Source organism: Tiliqua scincoides, chromosome 11 (assembly GCF_035046505.1).
Source record: "Tiliqua scincoides isolate rTilSci1 chromosome 11, rTilSci1.hap2, whole genome shotgun sequence".
NCBI classification, from domain to species: domain Eukaryota; kingdom Metazoa; phylum Chordata; class Lepidosauria; order Squamata; family Scincidae; genus Tiliqua; species Tiliqua scincoides.
In genome coordinates, this window is record NC_089831.1 from 20,954,489 (window position 1) to 20,979,312 (window position 24,824).

General features: G+C 47.4%; 1 protein-coding gene across 1 annotated transcript in view; it reads left to right on the forward strand.

Annotated features, from left to right (window-relative positions):
• Positions 1-22,389, forward strand: part of JAM3 (junctional adhesion molecule 3) — a 43,539-nt gene extending 21,150 nt beyond the window's left edge. The window contains exons 2-9 of the mRNA XM_066639736.1: positions 7,733-7,798; positions 9,165-9,278; positions 12,192-12,344; positions 13,049-13,251; positions 14,785-14,884; positions 15,043-15,172; positions 17,816-17,870; positions 19,000-22,389. Coding sequence (XP_066495833.1) covers positions 7,733-7,798; positions 9,165-9,278; positions 12,192-12,344; positions 13,049-13,251; positions 14,785-14,884; positions 15,043-15,172; positions 17,816-17,870; positions 19,000-19,035 — 857 coding nt within the window. The 3' untranslated portion in view covers positions 19,036-22,389. The remainder of the gene's footprint in view (positions 1-7,732; positions 7,799-9,164; positions 9,279-12,191; positions 12,345-13,048; positions 13,252-14,784; positions 14,885-15,042; positions 15,173-17,815; positions 17,871-18,999) is intronic.
• The last annotated feature ends 2,435 nt before the right edge of the window (positions 22,390-24,824 follow it).

Here is a 24,824-nt window from a genome sequence, read left to right on the forward strand (position 1 = left end):
AAATGTGAAATTTTAAAGAAATTTTTCTTTAAGAAAAAAGTCCATTGCCTGATTATTGGCCCCAAACCCTGCTGTCACCAAACTCAAGTCACGTCTAACTAAAGCAATTCTTTCTCCTGTTTAACCCATGAGTCCGCTTCTCACCTTTTCTTCTGCTTTCTCCCCTGCATTGAATTATAAATTGTAAGCCCACCGGGGCAGAGACCTCTCAGACTTTGTAAAAGTGCCATGAACAACTGACAGCATATAAATAAATATTTTCCTTTTGAATTAACTATTCATTAAGTTTACATTAATGGGGATTTGTCCAAATATCCTTTGCCTGGAGGGATGGACTGTCAGATGTTTTGCACATTTGGGTCAGAACCAATAATAAATGGGTGCATTTTTGATAGACACAGGTTGGATTTCCTGCACCCTGGGGTATGGGCAATGCTTCTATGGGGAGAAAAAAAAAGGGGGGGGGGCTGTGATGAATTTGTATCAGAAGAAACCCTTGGCACATTCTGGAAAATACCTGGCTAAAAATAGCAGGATGGAAGAGAGGGGAGAACAAGCTCTGGGATTAGCCTGACTTCAGTTCTCTGCTAAATGCTGAGTTTTTGCTGGGGTGATGAGACCTCTTTAACTCTTGTTGTGCCAAGTTGGGATTGATTGTGGGAATCCTGACAGGGAACACAAGTTGTGAGGGGAGATCAGGTGGGATAACTCAGTCTGTGTGAGGAAGGAATGTGCAGTAAAAAAATACCTAAACTTCCTCTAATTATTCCAGCTGGAAGTCTGACTTTGGTTTCTGATACTTTGCAAGCCTCTTATTTTAAATCAAGTTCCTTGATATTCATCATAGGTTTCCTTCATTCTTCCATTGACTTTTTTGGGGCTTGACAACGAGGATCTGCTTTGTAATATTTTCCAGGAAGCCAAGAGCCTGAAGAATTCCGGGCAGTTTTATTTATCCATTGTCTAAGCTGCATCTGTTCCATGCCTTTAAAAAATGTAAACGTTTTATTTATCTGCAATTTATACCCTGCACTTTCTGGCTTTCTCAAGAGGCGGCTTACAGTATTTAAGAATACAGAAATACAATACTAGAATCAGCAAAATATATCAGAATAAGCAAGGCATTAAGCAATCCAGAACAATAACCCAACAGCAAATAATTGGGGATCTGGGAATGACAAACACATACGGAGGCATTCATTAAATTGGAACATCTGCCTATACCAACAACAAAAAAAGTATTTATCACTTGGTGAGGTCACTGTGTGTGTGTGTATCTGAGAGCTTTAAAATGTTAACATGTGGATGTGAGGAATGCAAGTTGATTTTCAGTGCCCCCTGCCCCATTGCTCAGTAGGTCAGGAGCAAAGCTGTGGGGTGGGGGAGCGGGGAAGGGGGAGAGAAATGGAGCTTAGTGGAGTCTTTCGGATTAGGAGGCAGAGCCTAGAATGTCAAACTCGTTTCATACAGAGGGCTGAAGTTAGCTTTCACTGTGCCTGCTGAAAGCCAGAAGTGACGTAATTAAGCAGGAAGTGATGTCATCAAGCAGATGTTGGCCAAAAAATGCACTTTTTTCTGACATAGGAACTCATTAGCTGCAAATGACAGAAGAGAAAATGTGCAAATCTTGTTCGTATTCTCAAGATGTGAGAGAGCCTGATTATATTGAGCTTCAAGGGTATAAGTAAAAATCTGAAGCTTTTTTATGATGGGATAGATAAGATTAGAGGAAAAATATGGATCGTTTAGTTAAATTATTAACCAGTAGGTTAATGAATATGATAATTTTTGTATTGATGAATAATTCCATTTGGATTAATGTTTGTTGTAATCGATGGCCACCACCCTTGTGTGTAACCTATGTAGTCCTAGCCCTAAGTCTATCCAATTTTCCTTACCTGTATCTGTAATAAATAAATAAAGCATTGTGTATGTGTGTGTGTGTGTGTGTGTGTGTAAAATATGTTGAGCTTCAAGGAGGGGAATAAATATAACAGGGGGGATAAATTGCTTCTGGGGGCTGCAGGCCCTATGTTACCCCTGCCCTAGAAGATTCTGGTGAGTTATGAGAGGCATTTGGCGAATACCGGTGGTCAGGCCCCAGTGCTGTGCAAAATGCACTGGTCTTACCAAGCTGGTTGGCAATCCTAGGGACTGGTGGCTCCAGACAATATCTTGCATAGATGTGGGGAGTGCAAAACCAAGGTTTGCTTGATGGGTGAAAGCAGGCTGAGTTCCTTCTTAGAGAAGAGGAAGCTTGTCAAGTCAGGAGCATTTCAGAGCAACATCTTTTCTCTCTTCCTCATCACTGTGATGGCGAAATGAAGATGCCAGAGATTAGCGGGTGAGGCATAGGAATCAGGGATTACAGAATGAAATTTGAGTTCCTCTTCATTACTGCTTGGAACTTCGGCACCCACTAATGACTACCGAGAAGCCAGATGCTGCGAAATCGGGGGATTATTGAACTAAAGAAGCTTCACTTTCACATTATCACAATGTGTGAGATAATGTCTTTATCCAGACTTGATTCAGGGATGTGCTGATACATGTCAGCTGGAACGCAGTGGCATAGTTGGGGGGGTGCAAAGCACCAAGTTTTGCAGGGAGCCTTACTGTGGCATGCAAGCAGCCCTTTCCCCTTCTCTTCGGAGCCAGGCGTATGCCTCCATTTTTCTCCCCTCTCCTGGAATGGAAGGGGAGGGGGAGGGGCTGCTTGCATGCCGCAGTGAAGCTCCCTGCAAATCTTAGAGCTTTGCACCCCCTTTAGCTATGCCACTGCCAGAACGGGAGTACATTTGGCCCCTTGGAATCCTGCAGCCTATGAATGGCAGCTCTTGGACTCTGTTCTGGGTAGGGTTTAGGACAGGGGGCCAATTCACCCAAGCACCAAGCTGAATTCCTCTACCCTTAATTATTGTTTGTTGACTAGCCGCAGGGTTTGTGAACTGACTTCACTGAAAAGCCAGCCCTGCTGGAGAGGCGATATGGAAGTCCTGCCGGTGGCATTTGACCTGGTCCTGCTCGTTCACATGTGCAGATTGTCGCTTGATGCTGTGGTCAACGAGAGGCAAGCATGCATGTGTGGACCAGCAAAAAGGTTGAAGTCTAGGAGGGCACTGCAGAGAGAACACGGGTGTGTAATTTGCCTTGCGTTTAGGGCTTTGCGGGTCGCAGCTGGAACCCTGGCATTCTGATATGCGTGTCATTTTCTGCAGGGCTAGATGTTGGAGAAAACCCCCCTCCCATTCCTGCAGTGCATCATTGAAGGTCACCAAGCCCCTTCCGGCCCCTTATCAGATGAGGCTCACACTGGCAGGCATCTGGTCTGGATTTCCTCCCTCCTGATCTCAGCTGCCTGGACTTTGCAGAGGGAAAAGAAGCCCACGGACCCTAGAAAGGAAGAATCGGGGGAGGTGGGGTGCAACTGTGTGTGAGAGATAAACCAGGGGGTGGGGGAAATCCATTGTCTCCCATGTCATCAGAGCTTCCAGCTCAGACCCTTATCTCTGCCATCTGCCCAATCCCTTCTGCTTTCCTGTAACTCAGTGGCATGGCAAGGGGTGGAGGAGGAAAGTGCCGGCAGTGGTTTTTCATTGGACTGAAACACGAGACAATGTGCTGATGAAGCTGTTCCCGCAAACAGTGGAGCTCAAGTGGAGAGTGAAATGATGGCCGGGGCTGCTGTTTGCTTTGGGGCCTTGCTTGCCAGTTTCCAGGGTGCATCTGGCTGGCTGCAGTTGGGAATTAGACCAGATGAGACTCCCTTGGCCTGAGCCTGTTCTTCTGCAGACAGGGGCGAGTGGAAGACCCGTGCCACAGAGCAGAGGAGGCGGCTCTGACAGACTGTGGCTTCTGTGCCCTTCTCGCCCAAGTTGCTCATCAAGCATCAGCACGACAGATTTGTTCCGCAGGGACCTGTGGCATCCTTGGCTTCCTTGTCGCTGAGCAGCACGAAGCCTGCACTTGAAGTGTCTCCCGCTGCTACGTGGAGCTGGCAAAACAATGCAGTCTTGCACACATGGGTGTCCTGGCATTGTGCTGAGAATTTATGGCCAGCTGGGGTGTTTTCCCCGAAGCTGTCAGGCTGCAGCGGGAGGGAGATTTTTATAACTCCTTATCGGCTTCTGCATAGGCCAGTCAGTCTCCTGTTTCCCAGACTGTTGTGTATATTCAGGCACGAGTGCCAGGGAGGTTTCTTAGTTTGTGAACTGTGTGGGTCTTCCAGCTTGAAAGAACAAGGGGTGATTTGAACTGTGCTGTGGTTTAACCTGCTGTTTGAAGAGATCCTTGAACTAGGAAGCTTCTCTTGGATCTCAGGAGCCAAACTATCTAGCTTTAGCCCTTTCTGTGATATTCCACAATCCTGACCTTGTTGGCAGAATGCATGCATCACCACCAGAGGATATACTCTCCTTGCCTGTGATTGTATAGATAAGTGTACATTTTGATCTCTAATGCGGAAGAGATCAAATGTCAATCCCTGCATCAAATTTCGCTGCACGTCCTGAGAATTCAAAACCGAGGCCCAATGGTGATGTCACACTGCTGTTCTCTTAACCACGGTTAAGAGATTGCAAACAACCTGCTCAAATGCTCCTCCCTTCTACTCCAATTGCCCTGCCCTTCCTTTTCCTTGTCAGTGTTAATATATGGCATGACATGTTAGCCTGCTCTGTTGCTGAACGTGGTTCATAATATTAAGCATGTTTGCCTTTAACCAGATTTTGCAAACCAGCTTCGAACCCTGTTTTCAAATTCCAGTTAAAAGTTAACTCTGGTTCAAAACTGATTTGCAAACCCTGGTTGAAGCAAATGATGTTAAATATTAACCACAGTTGGTACCAGTGCAGCGTTTAATGCTATGCCGTGGTTATTGTGGGCAAGGGATTGGGGAAGGTTTCATAGAGGGTAGAGAGTGTGCAAGTCTGGGGCTGGAATCCGGCCTCATAACATCAGCCATGTTATATTTGCTTTGGGCCAGTGCCTTGAACATGCATAGGACAGAAGGAGCAGAGGCATTGGCATTCACGTGGTTCGACAAGTGTACAGCATATAGATGACAGCCCCTGAGAGGCAGGTCAGGACCCAGCAACAGAATTGAATTCACCGTGGCACCACGTGAGAGCTAGTTGACAGACAAAACTGTTAAGCATTGGGGTGAAACCAAACACAAGCCAAAGGGGACCGGTTATGTCCTTGTGCCAGTGTTTATAACACTCACGGGGCACTTGTCAAAGAGACTGTCACGTAAATGCTGCTGTGGGTGAGTGTCCTCTTTGACACGGGCTGGACACCTCTACATGTTTTGCTTGCTCTTGCTGAAAGGAGCTTGGGCGGTACATAAAACAGCAATCAATAGAGTCACCAGCTGTAATAAGGTACATGGGAGATGCTATCAGTCCGTTACCTGTGCATTGAATTGAAGTTGCCGAAGACGGAGTAATGCCTGTGGCCTTTTCCTTGGATGTTTTCAAGGAATGGTATGCCTAGCTGGTATACTTGGATTTTTCTCTGTAAACCGCTTTGTGAACTTTTAGTTGAAAAGCGGTATATATATAAATACTGTTAATAATAATAATTAATAATAATACTTCCAACAGGGCTGTGCAGTTTTGCAATCTAATCCCGAACAGCAATCTAGTGTAGAGGTTAGCATGTCATTCTAAGACCCAGGCTCAAAAAACCCACTTACTCATAAAGCTCAAGCTCACTAGGTGACTTTGGGCCAGTCACTCTCTCTTTCTCTGCCTAGCCTACTTCACAGGGTTGTTGTGTGATAAAACAAAGCAAAACCCATGTATGCTTCCCTGATCTCTGTGGCACCAAAACAATTGATTTGATAATGAATATTCATTTACTAGAAGGGGAACTGGCCCAGATTTTAGGGTTTGCTCCAAGCCCCCTTGCCATCTGGAGTGAGGTGCATATTAGCCAGATATATGGCCTTTTCTGTTTGCCCAGCGTCATCTTTTTGAAGCCAGGTTAAAATTGAAAAAGGTTATTTTCTCAGGCTTTTTGAATGGTTGAATTTATGCTGGAGTGTCTTATCCGCCGTTCTGCTTTATTCTTTTGCTGCTGGATGTCCTTGATTGTTTTCATTTTAATATATTTCATTGTCCTTCACCCTGAGGGCTTTGATTGAAGACGGCCGCTAATAGCTCCTTGTCATAAATAGCAAATGAATACAAGATATAAATAGACTGGCATGGTCTTATCATCTGTGTGGTACCCCTGGCAGTGTTAGAATGGCCTCCCGCTGACAGCTACTTCATAAAAAAGTCAGGAGGAGTTCAGAGGAATTTTCCCAGACTTTGGTTCAAAGAGTTGCCTTAATGCCTTAGGTTTTTTTCAGGGATTAGCAAGATGTGTTTACCCTCAGAAAGCAGGGCGGGAGGCTGGGCAGAAAGGATCAAAATGAAAAAAAAGGAGATTCTCTTAGATTGGAAGTCAGTCTGGAGGGACGTGTGTGGTCTGGCTCCTGGTTTTGAACATTACACCTGTAATACACTGAGCCATACACTGATAGTAGCCACTTTCCTACTTTGACCTCCTTTTAATGTATGCATTGCATTTATTTTGTTTATATGCCGCCTTCTTCCATGGTGAAGCTCACAGTCACGTGCCTGGGGCTCACAAGAGGTCTCCCATCCAGGTGCTTGATCTGCAAGCTGGCTGGGTCACATATATAGGGTGGTAGGGTTCTTAGATTCATGGCATGGTTCTTAGTGGCGGGTGTCAGACTTCCTACTTTCAGAGACCCTTCTTTACGCTCGCCTCTGCCGAAGAGCCCCTTTCTTGGAGGGTGTTGCTAGGTATGTAGGACCTCAGCATTGCCCTGCCTGAAATGAGAGATCACCTTTGATTAGTAGTCTTCAGTCTTTTTCATGCCATGACACCCAAAAAGAAAGAATGAGACTGGGGACCCAATGCTGATCCTGCTCCCCTCCCACCCACCCTCCCTCTGCTCCCTTCCTGCCCACCCTCTGCCCCCACCTACCCTTCTGTCCCCCTACGTCTTATGTCTTCACAACAACCCTGTGAGGTAGTAGCCTTAGGAGCCCCTGGGCAAGACAGCGAGTCTGTGCAGGATGATATCAAGAACTCAGTTTTCGGAAGGCAGCAACATTATTGGATTGGATCCAAGCCCTCTTGCACAGGCTTTGAAAGACTGCCATGAACCCCCAAACGAGGCTTTGCAATCCCTTTGGGGTCGCAGCCCACGGGTTGAAGAACACTGCCTTAGGTCATGCCCGACAAACTTGTTCCCGTTGCCTGTCGCAAGAGGAGGTTGGGCCAAGATTTCACTCAGGGAAACTTGTTCATGGCTGCTATTGATGAACCCCTGATAAGCTTCCAAAGAACTGCAGGGTCCCCCTCCCCAAATGCACCTTAAAATTCACGGGTTTTATCACAGTAGTTGCTGAATGAGTTGGCCAGAGATCCAGGTGTGTCTGAGGAATTCCTCATCTCTGGATAGGGCATTGCACGCCCCAGCCACCAATCCATTCTATGTTCATTGACATTCTTCGTAAGGATGACAGCAACCCAACTGTCTGAGCACAAGTGTGACAAAGGAACTCACTGAGGACTAAATCACATTCAGTTTTTATAAACTCAAGTAACTTCTTTTGTGGCAGCGGGGAGAGGAGGAGGGAATGTTTTCTCGGAGGGTCTTTCAAAGCCTGCCTTCTCTGCCGTTTCGTAACCTGGTCCCTGTTTGTTTTCACAGGCTACAGAATCTTGGCTGTAGAACTGAGCTCACAGAACGTACAGCCTGTGGTCCAGGAATTCCAGAGTAAGTGTGGTGGGTGAAGCCCGAGCAGGGTTGGGGGGCTTGGCCAATCTCCCACCCAGGCATTCTGCAGCAAGAAAAATGCTTCTCCTGTTTCCCGAGGTTGCCATAGGAGACATCAGTTCAGAGACATCAATTGAGAGACAGTCCCTGCCATTCATTGCAAATATCTATCTATCTATCTATCTATCTATCTATCTATCTATCTATCTATCTATCTATCTATCTATCTATCTATCTATCTATCTATCTATCTATCTATCTATCTATCTATCTATCTATCTATCTATTTTTGTTCTTTAAGGAAAAAGTCCATTGCCTGATTATTCAAGGCTTTTTAATTGAATGTCAGTTTTTAAATGGATTAATCTAATTCATGAATGGGTTTAAACCTGCACATGCCCAATCTCGTCTGATCTCGGAAGCTAAGCAGGGTCAGGCCTGGTTAGTACTTGGATGGGAGACCGCCTGGGAATACCGGGTGCTGTAGGCTTATACCATAGTCTTTTGAGACTGAAGGTTGCCAACCATTTCATGCAATCCAATGCATGTTTAGTTGGAAGTAAGTCCCTTTGTGTTCACTGTGGTTAACCACTGGCATACCTGGGTTGGGGGTCAGCAGGTGCAAGTGACCCTAGATGGCTGCTGCTGACATTTATTGCCTCCCCCTGCAGCCACTCAGAGTGTGCAAGAAGTAATTGCAGTGTTGTCATCACGTCACCGCAGTTACTTTTGGATCAAGGTAGGGGGCAGCGCTGAAAAGGGCAGCCCTGGGACGGCACCAACCCCAGGAACACAACTGGGGTGACTCTCAGGACAGTTTGCATAGGGTTGTAACCTAAGTGTTGCATTCCTTAGTAGGATGGTTGGGTTGTCATTGCAAGGTAAATGTATTATGGGATACTGGGGATATCTCCAGGTATTGTGACTGGGTGTGGCAGTTCCTGATCTGCCCTGCCCTGAAGAAGGGAGGAGGGGGAGAGAGAATCCCCCGTGAATTATGTGATTAAAACTTTATTGGACTTGCCTTTATTGCCTGGGAAGAGAGCAGTAACTTCATCTCGTGGCTGAGTTGGTCCTTCAAGAAATAACGGCGATGAATCAGGCTGTTTTCATCTGCAGTGTGTTCTTTCCTCCCAGCAATTGTTCTCTGTGTGGTTTGCGCTTTTCCTTGCTTCTGCTGGCTCGGGTCCATCCCTTACAGCGACTTCTGGAGCCCAGCAGATTGAACTCCGCTCGGGGGCGGTGGTGGACGAAAGGCAAAAGGTCCTTGACTTTCTGGGCGAGGCTTCCCCAAGGAGCCTGAGCAAACCATATTCCTTCTCAGCCTGCAACTGTGATTTCTCCCCCTGATCTCTTCCTGCTGCAGATGTTGAACTGTCCTGTGTGATTTCCAGCACCAAGTCAGCCAATCCCAGGATTGAGTGGAAGAAGATTGGAGCCAAAGAGACCTCCTACGTGTATTATGACAGCAAGATGCAAGGTGGGGACTGCTTGGGAGGCTTCCTTCTCTGGTGTGTTCCTGGTGCTTGCTCGGACAATATGGCCAAGTGCCACCAAACCGGAGCAGGCTGAAGTGAGATCTGGATCTGCTCTTCAGTTGAGAGATCAGGAATGGTTTTTGGGTTTCGGTAGTTAGCAAGCAAAACTGCAGAATCTCTGCGACGGCCGGCCTTGTGTTGGGAAAAAAATGGGGTTGGATAAAAGACCATAGGAAGAAAGTCCTTAGGGTCTAGGAAGCAAAGTGCACCACAATGCTGAGTCAGGCAGGCACACAAACACACACACACACACACAGCAACTCAGTGTAAATGTTTGTAAGCTGAAAGTAGATTTAATCCCCACCACAAACGCACATGTCTAATAATAATAATAATAATAATAATAATAATAATAATAATAATAATAATAAATAAAAACTAGGTATTTATATACCGCCTTTCTGGTCATTGGATTACTCCTCTGACTTTATTGAACCCCTGCTAACTGGTTAAGAGGCACTTTTTCAAGTGGGTGCTCCTCTTTTATTTAGCTGGGGGAGAGTAACTGGCCCACCTCACCCCAGCAGTGTCTTTTCTAGTGGCTGTCTGCTGGTGTTGCATCTTTTTGGATTGTGAGCCCTTTTGGGACAGGGAGCCATTAGATATTTGATTTTCTCTGTAAACCGCTTTGTGAACTTTTTGTTGAAAAGTGGTATATAAATACTGTTGTTGTTGTTTATTCAAGGCGGTTTACATAGGCAGGCGTTTCTAAATCCCTCAAGGGGATTTTGACAATCATAGAGGTTCTCTCTTTCAAGAACCAACAACATTTCGGAATGGATCTTCCTGGTTTGGTCTCTAGAGGCTCTACCCTCTAGACCAGACCTAAGCCCTTCCCGAACAGAACATTTCCCTAGCTAGTTAGCTCAATCAGTCTTCCAGATGGGCTCCCATCTCACCTTGTTCCCTGCAGAGACTGAAGCCTGGAGAGCAAATATCCACATGCGAATCGGTTTTCCTGTTGTTGATAGCTGAATCTCAGAGGCACTTTCCAACTCGCACACTCCTCCTTTCTTCTGACCGCCTTCTGGCCATCCCAGGGTCTCCTGGTTCTCCTGTATTCATTCTATCCAGGCCCTGGTTGCCCCTTTCCTCTCTTGTTTTGCTCTGATCTCTCCTCTCCTTGTTTGTGGTTTCTTGAATCTCGACGCAACAATCTTTTTACTATACCAGTTCCCATGGCCTAGTCCTTGAACCAAACTCTGCTCAGAAGTCTTCTGCCCTTGCTCCACCTGCTTTTGGCTTACACCTCATTGATAATTCAAAGACATAATCCAGAACCTTTGCTTGTCTTAACTGCTTCCCCTCCCCCCCACTGGAAAATAAGAATATTAATTGGTTGCTTTTTGGGCCAGGTCTTTGCAGGCCAGCTGGCTGGTGTTAGCATCCCTGATTTGTAGTAACATGGGTGTCAATCTGTTTGTGATCTACATATGGTGCCAACCACCATTCAACAACAACAACAACAACAGTATTTATATACCACTTTTCAACAAAAAGTTCACAAAGCGGTTTACAGAGAAAGTCAAATATCTAATGGCTCCCTATCCCAAAAGGGCTCACAATCTAAAAAGATGCAACACCAGCAGACAGCCACTAGAAAAGACACTGCTGGGGTGAGATGGGCCAGTTACTCTCCCCCTGCTAAATAAAAGAGGAGCACCCACTTGAAAAAGCGCCTCTTAACCAGTTAGCAGGGGTCCATTCACCACTTTTCTCCACTGCTCCTCCACTTCTCGACCACTGAGCTACATCTCCTCCCCAGTCTTCAAGCCCACCCAGGATCTCTGCAACAGCTCAGGAAAGAAACCCTGGTCCTGCAGCTTGGTAGCCGAGTACTTGCTTTGCACGCAGAGTATCCCAGATTCAGTCCTAAATATCTCTAGGTGAATGTGTGGGACAGACTGCAGTCATTCAGTGAAGACCTGGGTTGCCAGCTGTCCAGAAGAACAGCTGTTCTCCTGTGACTTTCATGGGAGTTTGATTTGCATATATCAGCAACTGAAGTGTTTCTTAGCATGGAGATAAACATCAGCACCTCTGCAGGTCAAACCGCTCTGAAAAGGGCAGCTACAGGGGCTGGTTCAAAAGTTGACAGCTCCGTCCACATTCAGAGGTGGTTTGGCTGCAGAGGGAAGCATGCATAGTTGTTGGCATCCTTCAGTCTCGGAAGACTATGGTATCGTGCTCTTAATAGTGGTTCTGGAACAGTGCCTTCTCCAGTGCGCGAAGCCTGGGTAAAGTAGATATGGAGGATAGACTGTAACCCATGCAGCAGATCCCCCCTCTCCACGTCGCTGAAATGGTCCAATGGAAAGGCAGAGGCCAATATGGTTGGTTCCAGCGGCGTCGCAGGAGTTGCCAGAACGTGACTGTGTCCAGCCACGAACTGCCTCAGGGACTCCGGCTCCGGATTTGGCCTCGAGGTTGACTCCTGAAGCCTTTTCCGTAACTGGATGTAGCCACAAGGCAGTGGAGGTTTGGGATCCGAGTTTTCCTTCTCTCAGATGAGCTGCCTTCCCAGGCTGACGGAGTCCCATCTACCCGGTGGCTGTTTAGTCGCCTCTTACGGACAAGTACAGCCAAACGGAGGGCCTATTCTTATCCCCCAGCCCCCAGGGGTGAAGCATGCATATGGATGTGGTTAAAGGAAAAAGAGCCAAACTGAAGGCCAGTAGTGTTTGCGAAATGCATATTTTTCTGCTTACAGTAATGTTGGAGATCAGCCTCTGTGCATGTCTCTCTGAGCAAGTGGGAAGTGTGGCCAGTGAAAACCTGGGGTGTTGTAGGATTTTGAACAGTCCGGACATGGGCAAGAAGCTGACTTGCTGTGCTGCTCTCTTGCCTCTCTCTAGGAGACTGGGCAAAAAGGGCAACGCTCCACAGCAGGACATCACTGATGATCTCCAACGTGACCCGCGCAGACAGAGGGGTCTACCGGTGCGAGGTGGTGGCCCCCGACGACACAAATATCGGAGCAGAAATCAACATCAACCTCACTGTTCATGGTATGGCCGTCGTTTACCATGCAGTTATGCCATGCTTGGCTGCCATTTCCAGGATATCCCTTGACCCCTGAGGGAATTGACGGTGGATGAATGTGTGAAGCTGCCTTGCTCAGGTGGCTGGTGCGTCTTGCCCAGTCTTTGGCTATTCTTTCAATAGTTCTCCAAGGTACCAAGGAAGAGTCCTTTCCAGCCCTACGGAGACTGAATCTGGGACCTTCTACATACAGTGGATGCAGGCTTAGCAGATTTAAATATCAGCGACTGCCGAGCCCAGCGCTGGAAGGCCTTGGAGATATGGATGTGACTGCCTTCCGGTCACTTCTGGAAGGTCTTCTGAGGCATGGGGAGGTTGCATGTGACCTGCCCTCCCCTCAGAAAGCCTCCTAGACATGGGAGGGCACTTCCATGCCTCCTGGAAGGGTACTTTTTTGCCAGAGCCGGGCCCCCCTGCCACAGATTTCACTATTCGCAGAATTTAGTAGCCATGGATCCCCTGAAAAGGTTCCCCTGCAGATATTGAGAGCCACTGTACATAACCTGCTCTCCCTCTGTACTGCATTGACCATTTGATCCAGACTGGGCGGAAATGCTTGTTCAAGATGGGCTGGAGTGTGCCTGGGTACATATTTGTGAGTGTTATCTGTCTGTTTGACTGAGGGTTAAGCAGTGTGACTTACGGAATGGGCAACTCTCTTCCCCAACAGTGAAGCCCGTGGCCCCCAAATGCCGAGTGCCCCAATCGGTGCCCGTGGGTAAATCCGCCACCCTCCACTGCCAGGAGAAGGAAGGCTTCCCAGAACCAACGTATACCTGGTACCGCAACAGCGAGCCCTTGCCGAAAGACTCCAAAACCAGCCCCAAATTTGTGAATTCCTCCTTCACCGTCAACTCAAAAACAGGCACTTTGGTGAGTCTCAGACAGATAGAGGGGAGCAGGAGTGTAGACAGTTCTGCCTTTGTGTTACATGTTTATTGTAAAGCTCCCCAGATGGAGTTTTGCCTTTTTGAAGGAGAAGCCAGTGATGTCAAGGGGGTCAGTATCAACCAGGTTGATCACACCTGGGGTCTGGAGGGAGCTGAACTGAAAAATTTTGAGTGAGCAGAATGAGATGCCCAGGACACCTTTGGTCTTGATCGAATTCCAGCAGATGAGTTAGAAGTCTAGACCTAAAACCATAAGGGAGTGGGGAAGTACCCCAGGGGAAGCTCTGCATAGGATATTTGATGGGTCCAACCAAAGATCTGTTTGATCCAGCATTCTGTTTCCAATAGCGGCTGACCAAAAACTTCTGGGACGCTCACCCCTTGTTTGTCCTAAGCACCTGTTGTCCAGAGATAAATTGCTTCTGAACACAGAGATTTTATTTGCTTCAAATGATAGCTAAATGACAGACCTGTCCTCCATGAATTTGGCTACGTCTTTTAAAAGAAAGAATGAATTAAGTCCTCTGTCTTGGTGTGCTGTGGCAATGGGTTCCATAAGTGAAGCAGATAAAGAGAAGAAGGACATCTTTATTTTGGCCATCTTGAACCTTGTGCCTGTTCAGTTTCACTGAATTCTGATACCTGGGAAGAGAGAGAGAGAGAGGAGAACAAGACAGTCTGTCCTGTTCCTTCTCTCCTTCTTACTGATCAATGTAATAAACTCCTTGAATTTATAGCAGAGTCCCTTTCCTTGGCATTGCACTGCAAGAAAAACCAGGGTGTACGTCCTCTCCATCAAATGTGCCCTTCAGTAGCACTGCCATGTGCTAAATATAGGTTTGAAACAAGGAGAGGAGCACATCTCCCCTTTCAGCAGGCCCTGGCAGCCTCCTCTGCAAGCCTCAGTTTCCTTTTTTTGCAGGAGAAGTCTTCTGCATGGCTGCTTGCCAGCAGGAGATTGGTTCCCGGTTCATCTGTGGCCCAAAAGCCCTGTGCAGCCAGGGAACACGTCCATTATTCATCTCCTCTAAAAACGGCTGCTGTGCCAGGTCACTGCCAGGGCTCTTCAGATTCCTGTCTCCGCTGAATTCACCGTGAATTGGTTGCGTGTTCCGAAATGCCCTGATTGGCAGTGAGGCTTTTTCCTTGCACCCTTTTGGCCCCCAGCCTCTTAATGCTGCAAGAAGGAAGATTGAGAGCCAGTCTGTGTATTCCAAAAGGCCATTCTGTGCAGACAGGAGAGTAAAATCACAGTCATGTCTTGATTATTTATGTTTTGGTTTTGCTAGCTGCTTCTGAGTTGCCTGATGTCATAAGAACATCAGAATTTGCACTGCTGGATGAGACCGAAGGCATGCCTAGTCCAGCATCTTGCTTGCCACAATGGCTGGTCAGGTGCCTCTGCGGAGGGGGCATAAAGGCATTCAGAGGAACACCGTCTCTAGGAAAAGCATGAAACCCTTGTATGGTTATTTAGGAAAAGCACGAAACCCTTGTATTGTTCCTGTTCCTGCAGACCTTCAGCGAAGTGCAGAAGGGAGACACAGGCCGTTACCACTGCATCGCGTCAAACAATGTCGGTTCTGCCCAGTGTGAGGAACACGAGATGGAAGTCTGTGAGTGGTGTGCTGAAACAGTGGGGGGTCATGATCAGAGGTTGTGGTGGTTGGGGCCATGCCCCTTTCCAAAAACCAACCGAACCTTATGTCAGAAACCGCAGTTGGCTCTCAGCACTGTCTCGGTGCCAAAGCCGATGCCCTTTTTCCTTCTCCAGACGATCTCAATATTGCGGGGATTGTCGGGGGCGTCCTGGTGGTCCTCACTGTCCTGTTGCTGATCACGGTGGGAATCTGCTGTGCCTACAGGAAGGGCATCTTTGCAGCTAACAAGCAAAATGGAAACAGGTAATCCTGAGTTATTATATAAAGGCAGGCCCCTGTATCTGCAGGGTTTCATGGGGCATTCTGAGAAGGAAAAGATAGTGTCTGGCCCACATGCCTGAACTTGTCTGATCTTGGAAGCTAAGCAGGGTCAGGCCTGGTCAGTACTTGGATGGGAGACCATTTGAAAATAGCAGGTGCTGTAGGCTTATACCATAGTCTTTCGAGACTGAAGGTTGCCAACCACCTCCACCTGGAGCGCCCTGCTCTCTAAGGTACATTTGCCCCAGAAACCCGGCATTTTTTATGAGCTCCCCCTAATTGTCACCAAACAGGAATGGGATGGCCAGTTTCTCAGCTAGAGGTGATGTTTGAATTAGACTGGTTACGGTGAAGGACACAGAGCTGTTTAGATCAAGGGTGTCAAACCGATTTCACACAGTGGGCCAAATAGCCTTCGTGATGCCTGTTGAGGGCTGGAAGTGATGTCATTAACTAGAAAGTGATGCCATTAAGCAAGCCATGACTTCAGATAAGCACCTCTTTTCTCACATAGGGTCTCATTAGCTGCAAATGATCTTGATCGTGTTTTCAAGCTATGGGAGAGCCCAGTTATCGCACAGGCTGCCCTTTCAGCTGTGACACCTCAGCACAGTTCAGCAGCTGAGAACAACTTATGGAGGTGCCAGGAGGGCCTGGGGTCTGGATAAAGAGCTTCCGTGGGCCACAGCAGACCCTCAGTTCTTGTGTCTGGCACTCCTGGCTGAGATAGTTGCAGGGCAGGGGATTTAAACTTTCCAATATTGGGCAGGACCATCATAGTAACAGCTCACCGGCAGCCTGCATTTCCATGGGCTGGCTCTCAGCTTTGCTGTTCCGGTGCAGATCCCGGATGAAGCACTTTCCTCTGCTCAGCTGTGATAAGCAGCAGCCCAAGGGAGCGGGTGGCTTAAAATTAGGCACAGGAAATGACGCCCCAGGAAAAGGAAGCCGCTGAGGCAGGGACCAGGGCAAGATACACGTCCCTTCTGTTTGTTGAAGTGACTCTGGGGCAGAGTCAGAGGTCAGCCTTGCTCACCGAGAGGCTAGCAAGGAGTCCCGCTTTGGTATATCGTAGAATGAATCAGCACAAGCAGTGGAAATGGGTCAGCAGTTTTGCCCAAGGAAAAACACCCCCCCCCTCCACCAACTCTTAAAATGGCAGCTTGTCTCTGCCCTTCTCCAGTGGTGAAGCTGTTTCATGGGCAGGGCTTGCTTGATAGTGGGCTACAAATGAGCCTGCAACAGTAAGGGTAAATCACCTGGTAGAGGAGCAAAAGCAGGTTTCTTTTCATGCCAGAGGGGGTGCTCCTTTCCTTTTGTTGTTGTGGAGGCATCGCTGAAGGAAAAGGCCTCTTTGGGACATCCCCAACCCCCATTCAATATTCACAGCAAGGCAAAGTCTAAAAAGGGTTAACTTCCCATGGGATCTCTTGGATGAGAAACTGCCCATAGAAGTGTGTCATTTCCTGGCATTGCTTCACGCAGCGATTCCCAAAGTTTCTGGGGCTGCGATGCCCTCGGAACCCGGGTGTGCGTGGCGATGATGGGAAGCACATCATGCCGTGACCTCACTGGCCACTCACTTCTGGTTCTTTCGGTCATCACAAGCCTCCAAAGAGCGGAAAGGGGAGCAGGAAGGGCGGGAGGACTTTCCACAGCACACTGATGGCCCAGTCTTATCCAACTTTTCAGCACCGATGCAGGCACAGAGGTAAGGGAAGAAGTATTCCTTTACCTTGAGGAGGCCTGCGTGACTTCCCCCACACCGCAGGGTGCAGCACATGCCCCATTGGCATGACCCCATCCGTGCTAGAAGGTTGGATAGGATTGGGCACTGAGCCTTCTGCCATTATTTGGAGACTTATGCCAGGGTCTCCCTGCCAGGGCAGCAGGCGGCCCATAATGCCCCAGGGCATCGCGACACACATTTTGGGAGCCACTGGATTAATGTCTTTTGTAAAAATCTTTTCGGAGAAGGCCTGAAAACGTGCATTGGTGTTTTGAGCCTACAGTGATGCATTCCAAATAATTTAGCACCTGTAGTTGATGCACGTGACTAAGAGCCCAATCCTGTGCATGTCTACTCAGAAGTAAGCCTCATTATAAACAATGGGGCTTACTCTCCAGTAAGTCTGGATAGGATTGCAGCCTAAATGAGGAATGGGCTGGGGCGGGAGGAAGGACTGGGTACATTGTGTCAGAACCTCAAAAATCTGTAAGACTAGATTTATGTTTGCAGCAGAATGAGGGGGTAGAAGGGGACTCTCAGTCTTCTTGGGGGAAAATTGTATTTTTCCTCCTAGGTTTTCTTCACACTAAGAACATTTTGTGTGGTTTTTGTTTAAAGAAGAGGAAATTTTTGAAGAGGGTGTTAACCAGCTCTTTTTTTGGAAGTGGTACAGTCCACTCTGCTACCTCAGGACTTTACCACCTCATTGAGCCGCACCTGTTGGGCACGCTTAAGGATTAAGCAGACCGTCTGAAAGACAGTCAAAATGCCCTTGGTGGGCCCCCCCCCCCGAATAGCTAAGAAAGTGTGGGGCCGCTGGCCTGATTGGCAGCTGTCTCCTCCACCCACACGGTGTCCCAAATCCCTCCAGTCAATTCTCTCTTCCCTCACTTCAGCTACAAGACTCCAGCAAAACCAGATGGTGTGAACTACATTCGCACAGATGAAGAGGTAAGAGGGGTGCTTTGCACTGCAAGTCAATCTATACAGTCAGTTCCTGTTACCTGCTAGGGTTAGGTTTCTCGCAGATACCGAATTAGTGGATACTGAATCAGGGAGCCTATGGGAAAAATGGAGTTACGTACAAAGGGACCCCTTTCACTCTGCACTTTATGAACGTGAATCTGACCTTGAACCCTATGGGCTGGGTGACAGTGTTATGGAACAATTCCTTTGGGCGCAATCCAAACCTTGAGTTTGGGCGGCCCAAGTCCCTTGGGCTGGCCAGGGAGGGTCACAAATGTGCCGTAAAGCACGTTTGCGCCTCCGTGGGAGGAAGCCAGGCTGGCGTTCCCAGAAGCACCAGCCTGCGGAGGCCGACGGAGGCCTCTGCGCTGGGTTCCTCTCGGCTCCTTGCATCGGCTTGGAGGAGCCGATGCAAGGTTGACAGGTAGGCGAGCGGGAGGCAGGGAGGGGGAGGGAGGCGTTCCTGGACGGGGGGAGGGTAGGCGATGGGCAGGCCCGGGGATGCACACACAGGGAGCTGGAGGCGGGGCTGGGATCTGGCAGTTATGCCTGATCCCAACCCCCCGTCCCCGGGGAGAATGGAGTGGCTTGAAGCCGCTCCGCTCTCCTCGGATTTGTACCACCTCAGGAGGTGGTGCAAGTCCGAGGAGACCCATTGGGGCCTACCCAGGGGTAAGGGGAAGAGTTTCCCCTTGCCTCTGGCTAAGCCACTGCTGGCCACAATCCTTTGCTGGATACAGCGCAAGCCTCCTGGCTTGCCTGTTCCTGCGCAAGTTAGGATTGCGCCCTAACTCTAGCAAAATAATTAGTCTTCCTTCCTAGCAACATTATGCAAATATAAAAGGGATGTAAATAGCATCCAAGATCTTGAGCAGTTCTTCTTGGCCTTTATTTTGGAAGCCCAGAAAGATCACAGACAGTTCCCATTTTTTTTGAAAATGGCATTCGAAAGATAATATGTACACGTACAGCAACTTCTAAAGAGGAAAAATTACATTTTAAATGCAATGCATGTGGGACCAGTGACCTGGGGGGAGTACTGAGGGCAGCTAAAAAATATTTTTTGCACAAGTATTCTGACCCCCCCCCCTCCTTTTGGGTGCCTGCCTTACAGGGTGACTTCAGACACAAGTCTTCATTTGTTATATGAAAGGCAGAGAACTTGGATTTTGCACCACCAGCAAGAATGGAGTGCGGCGGCTCCTTCTTGTGGAACTCTTTCAGCAGGAGCAGATGACGAGCAACTCTGCGTGGATCTGTTCAAAGGAATGACAACAAGACAGAACCCTGTGTACCTTGTGTGTTTGTGTGTGTACTTGAATGCACACCTGATTTTTACATTTTTTTTGCCAAAGTCGAGCGATGATTTTTAACACCAAACCAATCTCTTCCTCTCTAGAAGGTACCATGTAGACCGGTGCGATTTCCTTCCTCTGGTTGATCTTCCAGGCGGCAAGGCACATTCCTTTGATGGGAGAGAGCGTAAAAGTGTCTATAGCCTCCCACTGGAATCACCACCTTCCATGCCCCTGCTGTTTGTGGGGCTACCTTCTGCCAACAGTGACCGTTTCACAAACTGCCCAGTCCCCTACTCTGAGGAAGGGAAACCGCTCTCCGAAAGTGAGAATCTTGGTTTCCTTCTGGTTTCCTCTCCTTCTTTTTTCTTTTTCTTCTTTTCCCCTTTAAGTGCTACAACGGCAGAAAAATGACATTCTAGCCGCAAAAGAGGTGACAAGCCCAGCTGAGTGCCAGCTGAGTGCCAGGCAGCCCAAACCTATGAGCCTGTTCAGGTGCTGTGCTGGGACTTAACTCATTGGGGTCTTACTAATTTGGGATCCCATCTTTCCACGTTAGTTGTAACATTCAGGTATCCAAAACCTTCTCGTGCGTGGGCCAAAAAAACAAACTCACTCAACATGGTACCAGGACCGAAGGCCAAGCTTTTCTACTACTCCTGTTCCTTCTTTTGTAGAATTCCACGGTTCTAAATTTTTTGCAAAGGTATATTTTGAGTACTTCAATAAACAAACAAAAAAAAAGTGGTTGACATTTCTATTTAAAATGTAAATAGGCTGGTAGGCCAAAATAGTGTTTAAAATAGTGTAGCTTCTCTTTTTTTTATTTTGAGACGTGCTTTTTGCTTTTTTTAACAGAGTGACAGGCGGGAGTTTCTGCACTGAGTCAGACCATATCAGTATTACGTTATTACAGTATTACAAAGAGCATGATACATGGTACATGTCCAGCTGTGCGAGAGGAGCAAGAGAACATCTGTCCCTTGTTTTCCTCCATCAGGGAAGTAGATGTCAGAGGGAGGAGGAGGAGAAAGAATCCCGTAAAGATATTAATCTGCAAGGAAGAACAATTTATTTATTTGTCCCTTGCTACTTATTCCTGCAAAAAGGGTACAGATCAGAGTTGAAAGAACTGCCCAGTTAAGCCAAATTGGGAGGAGGGCAAAAGTGGTGGAGAAGCTATAGCTGCCCCCCCCCCCTTGTGGCTGCCACCTGTGTGTTGCTCTGGCTCATCATTTTTCTCCCTCGTATAAATCTCTATGCTATGCTGGGTCATGTTGTAGCATCATGTAGGGGTGAACTTTGGAGGACATGGCAGCTGGTTGTTACTTTGCCCAGTTAGTCCGTCACCCCATTTCACCTCTTCCCTGTAAATCAACAAAAAGAACCCTCCCCTGCCAGGTTTTACCAGCTATGAATAAAAGAGAGGTGGAAGGCCGTTTTAGGTCCGCTTTAATGCCAGGTATTTTAAAGGGGAGGCGTCTCTCGAATGGAAATCCCTTCTGGTGCTTCATTACAAGCCTGTTTTGAACGTTTGTGATATATTGCATGGTGTGTGTGTGGTGGGGGGGAGCCGACATCAGGTGTGCATGCCTAAGTGGACCTCTGCGCTCTTAGATGTGTTTGAAGTAGCCCTTTGGATCCAAGCTGCAGTTTTTAAAAAGGGTTGCCTAGTGCAGGAGTCTGCAAACTTTTCCATACGAGGGCCACATCGTATATTTTACACGTTTTCGTGGGACGAAAAGAAAATCAGTTTGTAAATGAATGAATGGCATTTAAACGAACGAATAAGTTTTACCTGGACCTTTTTTTGTAATCCGCATGATACGACTCAGAACTAAAGAGAAATTGACAGAGAAATGATCTATAATGAGTAAAAATATCAAACATTAGCAAATGGATAAAAAAAAGTTGCTGCAGGCTGGATAAAATCTTGAGGTGAGCCAGATGTGGCCCCCGGGCCATAGTTTAGAGACCCCAGCCTTATGGAACTGTTTGTTTCGTCAAGCCCCAAACAGACAGAGCTATTCTCTCCTCCACTCTCCCCTCCCCATCATTTTTCTCTTACTGGGTTCCAGTGCATCAAAACTCCTGTTGCAAACTGTAATGAGATGGAAAGGTGATGACAGAGGGCTTAGGAAAATGGGAACAGCTTTTTCTTGGTGTGTGGGGTTTTTGTGTTTTGTTCCGGTTTCTTTTTTAAAAAATAGCAACGGGCTGCTGTCACCTCTGACTGTAAACTGAATACCAGAGATTTTAGCGTGTGCCATTTACAGTGCAGAGGGAAAGTCGCGCTGTCAATCAGTGCAAGGTTTTCAGGTGGTCTTCAATAGCATGTTGACGCTGCGTTGGAAAAAGAAAGGGTGCAGTTCTTTATTTTTTAAAAAAAATCTTTTTCATCTACTTGTTTAAGTGATGGTGTTTATTCTCTTTCCAGTTGCAAATTTAATGGTCTTAATATTTGGGTTGCAGGATGTACTGTTTGTTGCATACTTGATTTTTGAACTGTTTGTGGTCCATTTGTGTCCTGCCTTAATCTGCCTTGGAATGATCCAACACACCATGTGCGTGCATTTTTTTTCCCCAGGGGATTTGGTGGAGATGTCACTGGTGTGTCTGATGGCTGTCCCAGAATGCCAAGACGTCTCCTTTCACGCTAAGGCGGTAACCGTAAGAGGGAGGCCATATCAATGTGCTACACTGCCGCCGTCTTGTTTCGATCTAACCCTGGCTACCTCCAAGAGGCGCTCAACCAAAGTAGACATAATCCACTGCCAAAATGTTTTTCCCCTTGTAAACCTTCACAGTGACAGAATAGTTGCCTTCAGAATTCAAATGACTCTCCCTTCTTCCAGACTGCCTTAGTTTGCCCAGCCTCCCTGTTCTGTGCTGTCTCTAGGCTTTCTGAGGACAGAAGATATCAATGACAACTTACAGTACTGGTGTTATCCAAGAGAAGGACAGGCACATTCCCAGCCTTGAGGTATGTCTGCACTGCACATGTAATCTGGATTAACTGTCATGATTTGCAGCCTGGGAATTGTAGCTTGGGGGGGAGGGGGGTCAGGAGCTAACAGATGGTTCGGGTCCCTCTCAATATGATCCCTACCAGAACTGGAAGGCTGTGGTTTTAGTATAAAAGGAACATAGAATGGTCCTGCAGGGCTTTGGAAGGAACCAAGTTCATTTCAGCAGCAGTTGGAGGAATTTGATACAACACACAGCTGGGTAGGTTTTAACTTGTTTTTCTTAGAGCCACTCAGGCTACACATGCACCAGAATTAGGTAGTAGTACTGTGCCATTTCAGACTGCAGGTTAGAGAGACCATTTTATGGTATTCTTCCACACACTCCTTTTAATCTCTGCATTTAATAATCTGGCACGGCAGGGAGAAGACTGCCCTCAATGTTTCTGCTTGAGGTGCTAGTTTACTACATGCAGGGAGCTTTTTGCTTAAAAATAGCTTCCACTTGTCCACTTCAGAATTCATACTTCAAGATTGTCTGTGCAAGCTATGGAAAGTGGGGGTAGACTGCTACCATTTCAGACGACGCTTGGGGGAAATGGCTTTTTTAAGTACTCCCCTGTTAAAACTAGTAGACTGGGGGGGATAGAAACCCCCCCTCAATCCCTGATTTGCTATTTAAAAAAAATTGTAGACACTTGTGAGTCTGCTGTGAGTGGAAGAGCAATCAGAAATATAGATAGCTCCCCCATCCATTTTGCCACTGTGTTCTGCTGGATCAGTGCCACATTACACAGGTGGAGGAATACCTGTTCTACCAAAGAATAATAATTATAATAACTTGGTATTTATATACCGCCTTTCTGGTCATTGGATTACTCCTCTGACTTTATTCAAGGCGGTTTACACAGGCAGGCATTTCTAAATCCCTCAAGGGGATTTTTACAATCATAGAGGTTCTCTATGAACCAACATTTCAGAATGGATCTTCCTGGTTTGGTCTCACTTCTGGCCTCCAGTTCTCCCACCCAGGCTGGCAAGCAGCTCCATCTCTCCATGGAGGGCAGCCGCTTCTTGCTCACACCAAGAGCAGGTGGAATCACTCAGCTGGGCTTGTCAGCTGCCTCAAGGTCTCGCCATTCTCAGCCATTCAGGAAGCTGCCGGTGTCCTCGAACTGGCGACCTGATGTTATCTTCGGGCTAACAGAGGCTCCACCCTCTAGACCAGACCTCCTGCCCGCATATGTGTGTCTTATTTGAATAACATCCCTAAAAGCGTATCCGCATGTAGCAAACTAGCACCTCAGGGATACCCGTTTGAAGTCCTCCCCCTGATGTTCTAAGCTTATTGTGTGCAGTTAAAGTGTTCCAAAAAATGCAACTTTCCCCCCTAAAGTGCTGTGTTCTGCAGGCGTAGGGCAGCTCTCATCCTGCGTGTCATTGTGAAAAGAGGTGAAGGACCACACCTCAATGATGCCACCTTGGAAGGCAACCATGACAGTTAATCCAGTTTGAAACCACTTGTGAAGTCAGGTACCTAAAATCTCCTTTAGTTGCCCCCCTTCTCCTGGGCAGTGCCACCGAAGATTGGTTTTGGTCTCAGAAATGCACCAGTGCCATCTCTTCACAAGGTGGGGGAGGGTCTGCTGTCCTGAAACAGCTTCACAGAATTCATTGTAAATATTTGCCCTGTTTGTACTAATGTATTGCATTTAACTTTGCCAAGAATGTTTTACACAAATATCTCAAAGGTGTGAGAGCATCTTGTTTTTTGGGGGACGGGGAGGAGGAGAGCCAGGGGAACAGAAGGCTTATATATAAAGATTGCAAGCTGTGCCAAGATTCCTAACCTGCCTTTGTGTCCCAGTGGGTCTTTTGGAAGCTGTCCAAACATGCTTTGGAGCTCTGCCAACTGAGTTAAGCCTCCTACCACTGTTTGTTGTGTCGTGCTCTAGGATTCCATGAGTATCACCAGACACCACCTCAAGTACCACTGATTGAGAAATAGTGACCTAGTTCCTGGCTATGTTTGGGCACTACGGTATACAAACTCAGACCTGAGGTCCCACTCAAGATAGTCATCTCCCACTGCTATAACCTATGCTACAGGAGCATCATGCTGAAAAGTTCCAGAATACAATGCTGATTGCAGCCCCAGTTTAAAACATTTCTAGTCCTTCAGCTTGAACATGACAATGGCTAACAAAATCTCATTCCCCCTTGCCCAGCAGAATATGGGAGAAAAGTGTGCAGAATGCATGCTGCAAACTGGCACAGTCTAAACAGGCCAGTGGATCCAGCTTGTCTGTTACTGCCAAATTCTGAGTTCCCTGGCCATAGGTCAGCTGTCCCCACGTGTGCCACGGTGAACTCAGTGCTGTGGGGTGGCTGTGGTAGCAGCTTCTTGCCAGCTCCTCGCAGGCCCTGCCATCGCATCAGTGATTGTAATTCAAGATGGTGGCACCTGGGGGAAACAGGACTGCGGTTAGATTGGTTACCACTGGCGGACACATTCATCCATTTCAACCAAGATTGGCTGCCCAAAGTGATTTAACAGCTAAAATCCACCAAAAGGTACTATTTTAAAAATTTGATTTCTATCCAATTGAGATAGGGGCTCAGACACGCTTACTGCATTTTATACGTACTAAGGGGTTCACGAGTCTTTAGACCAGTGG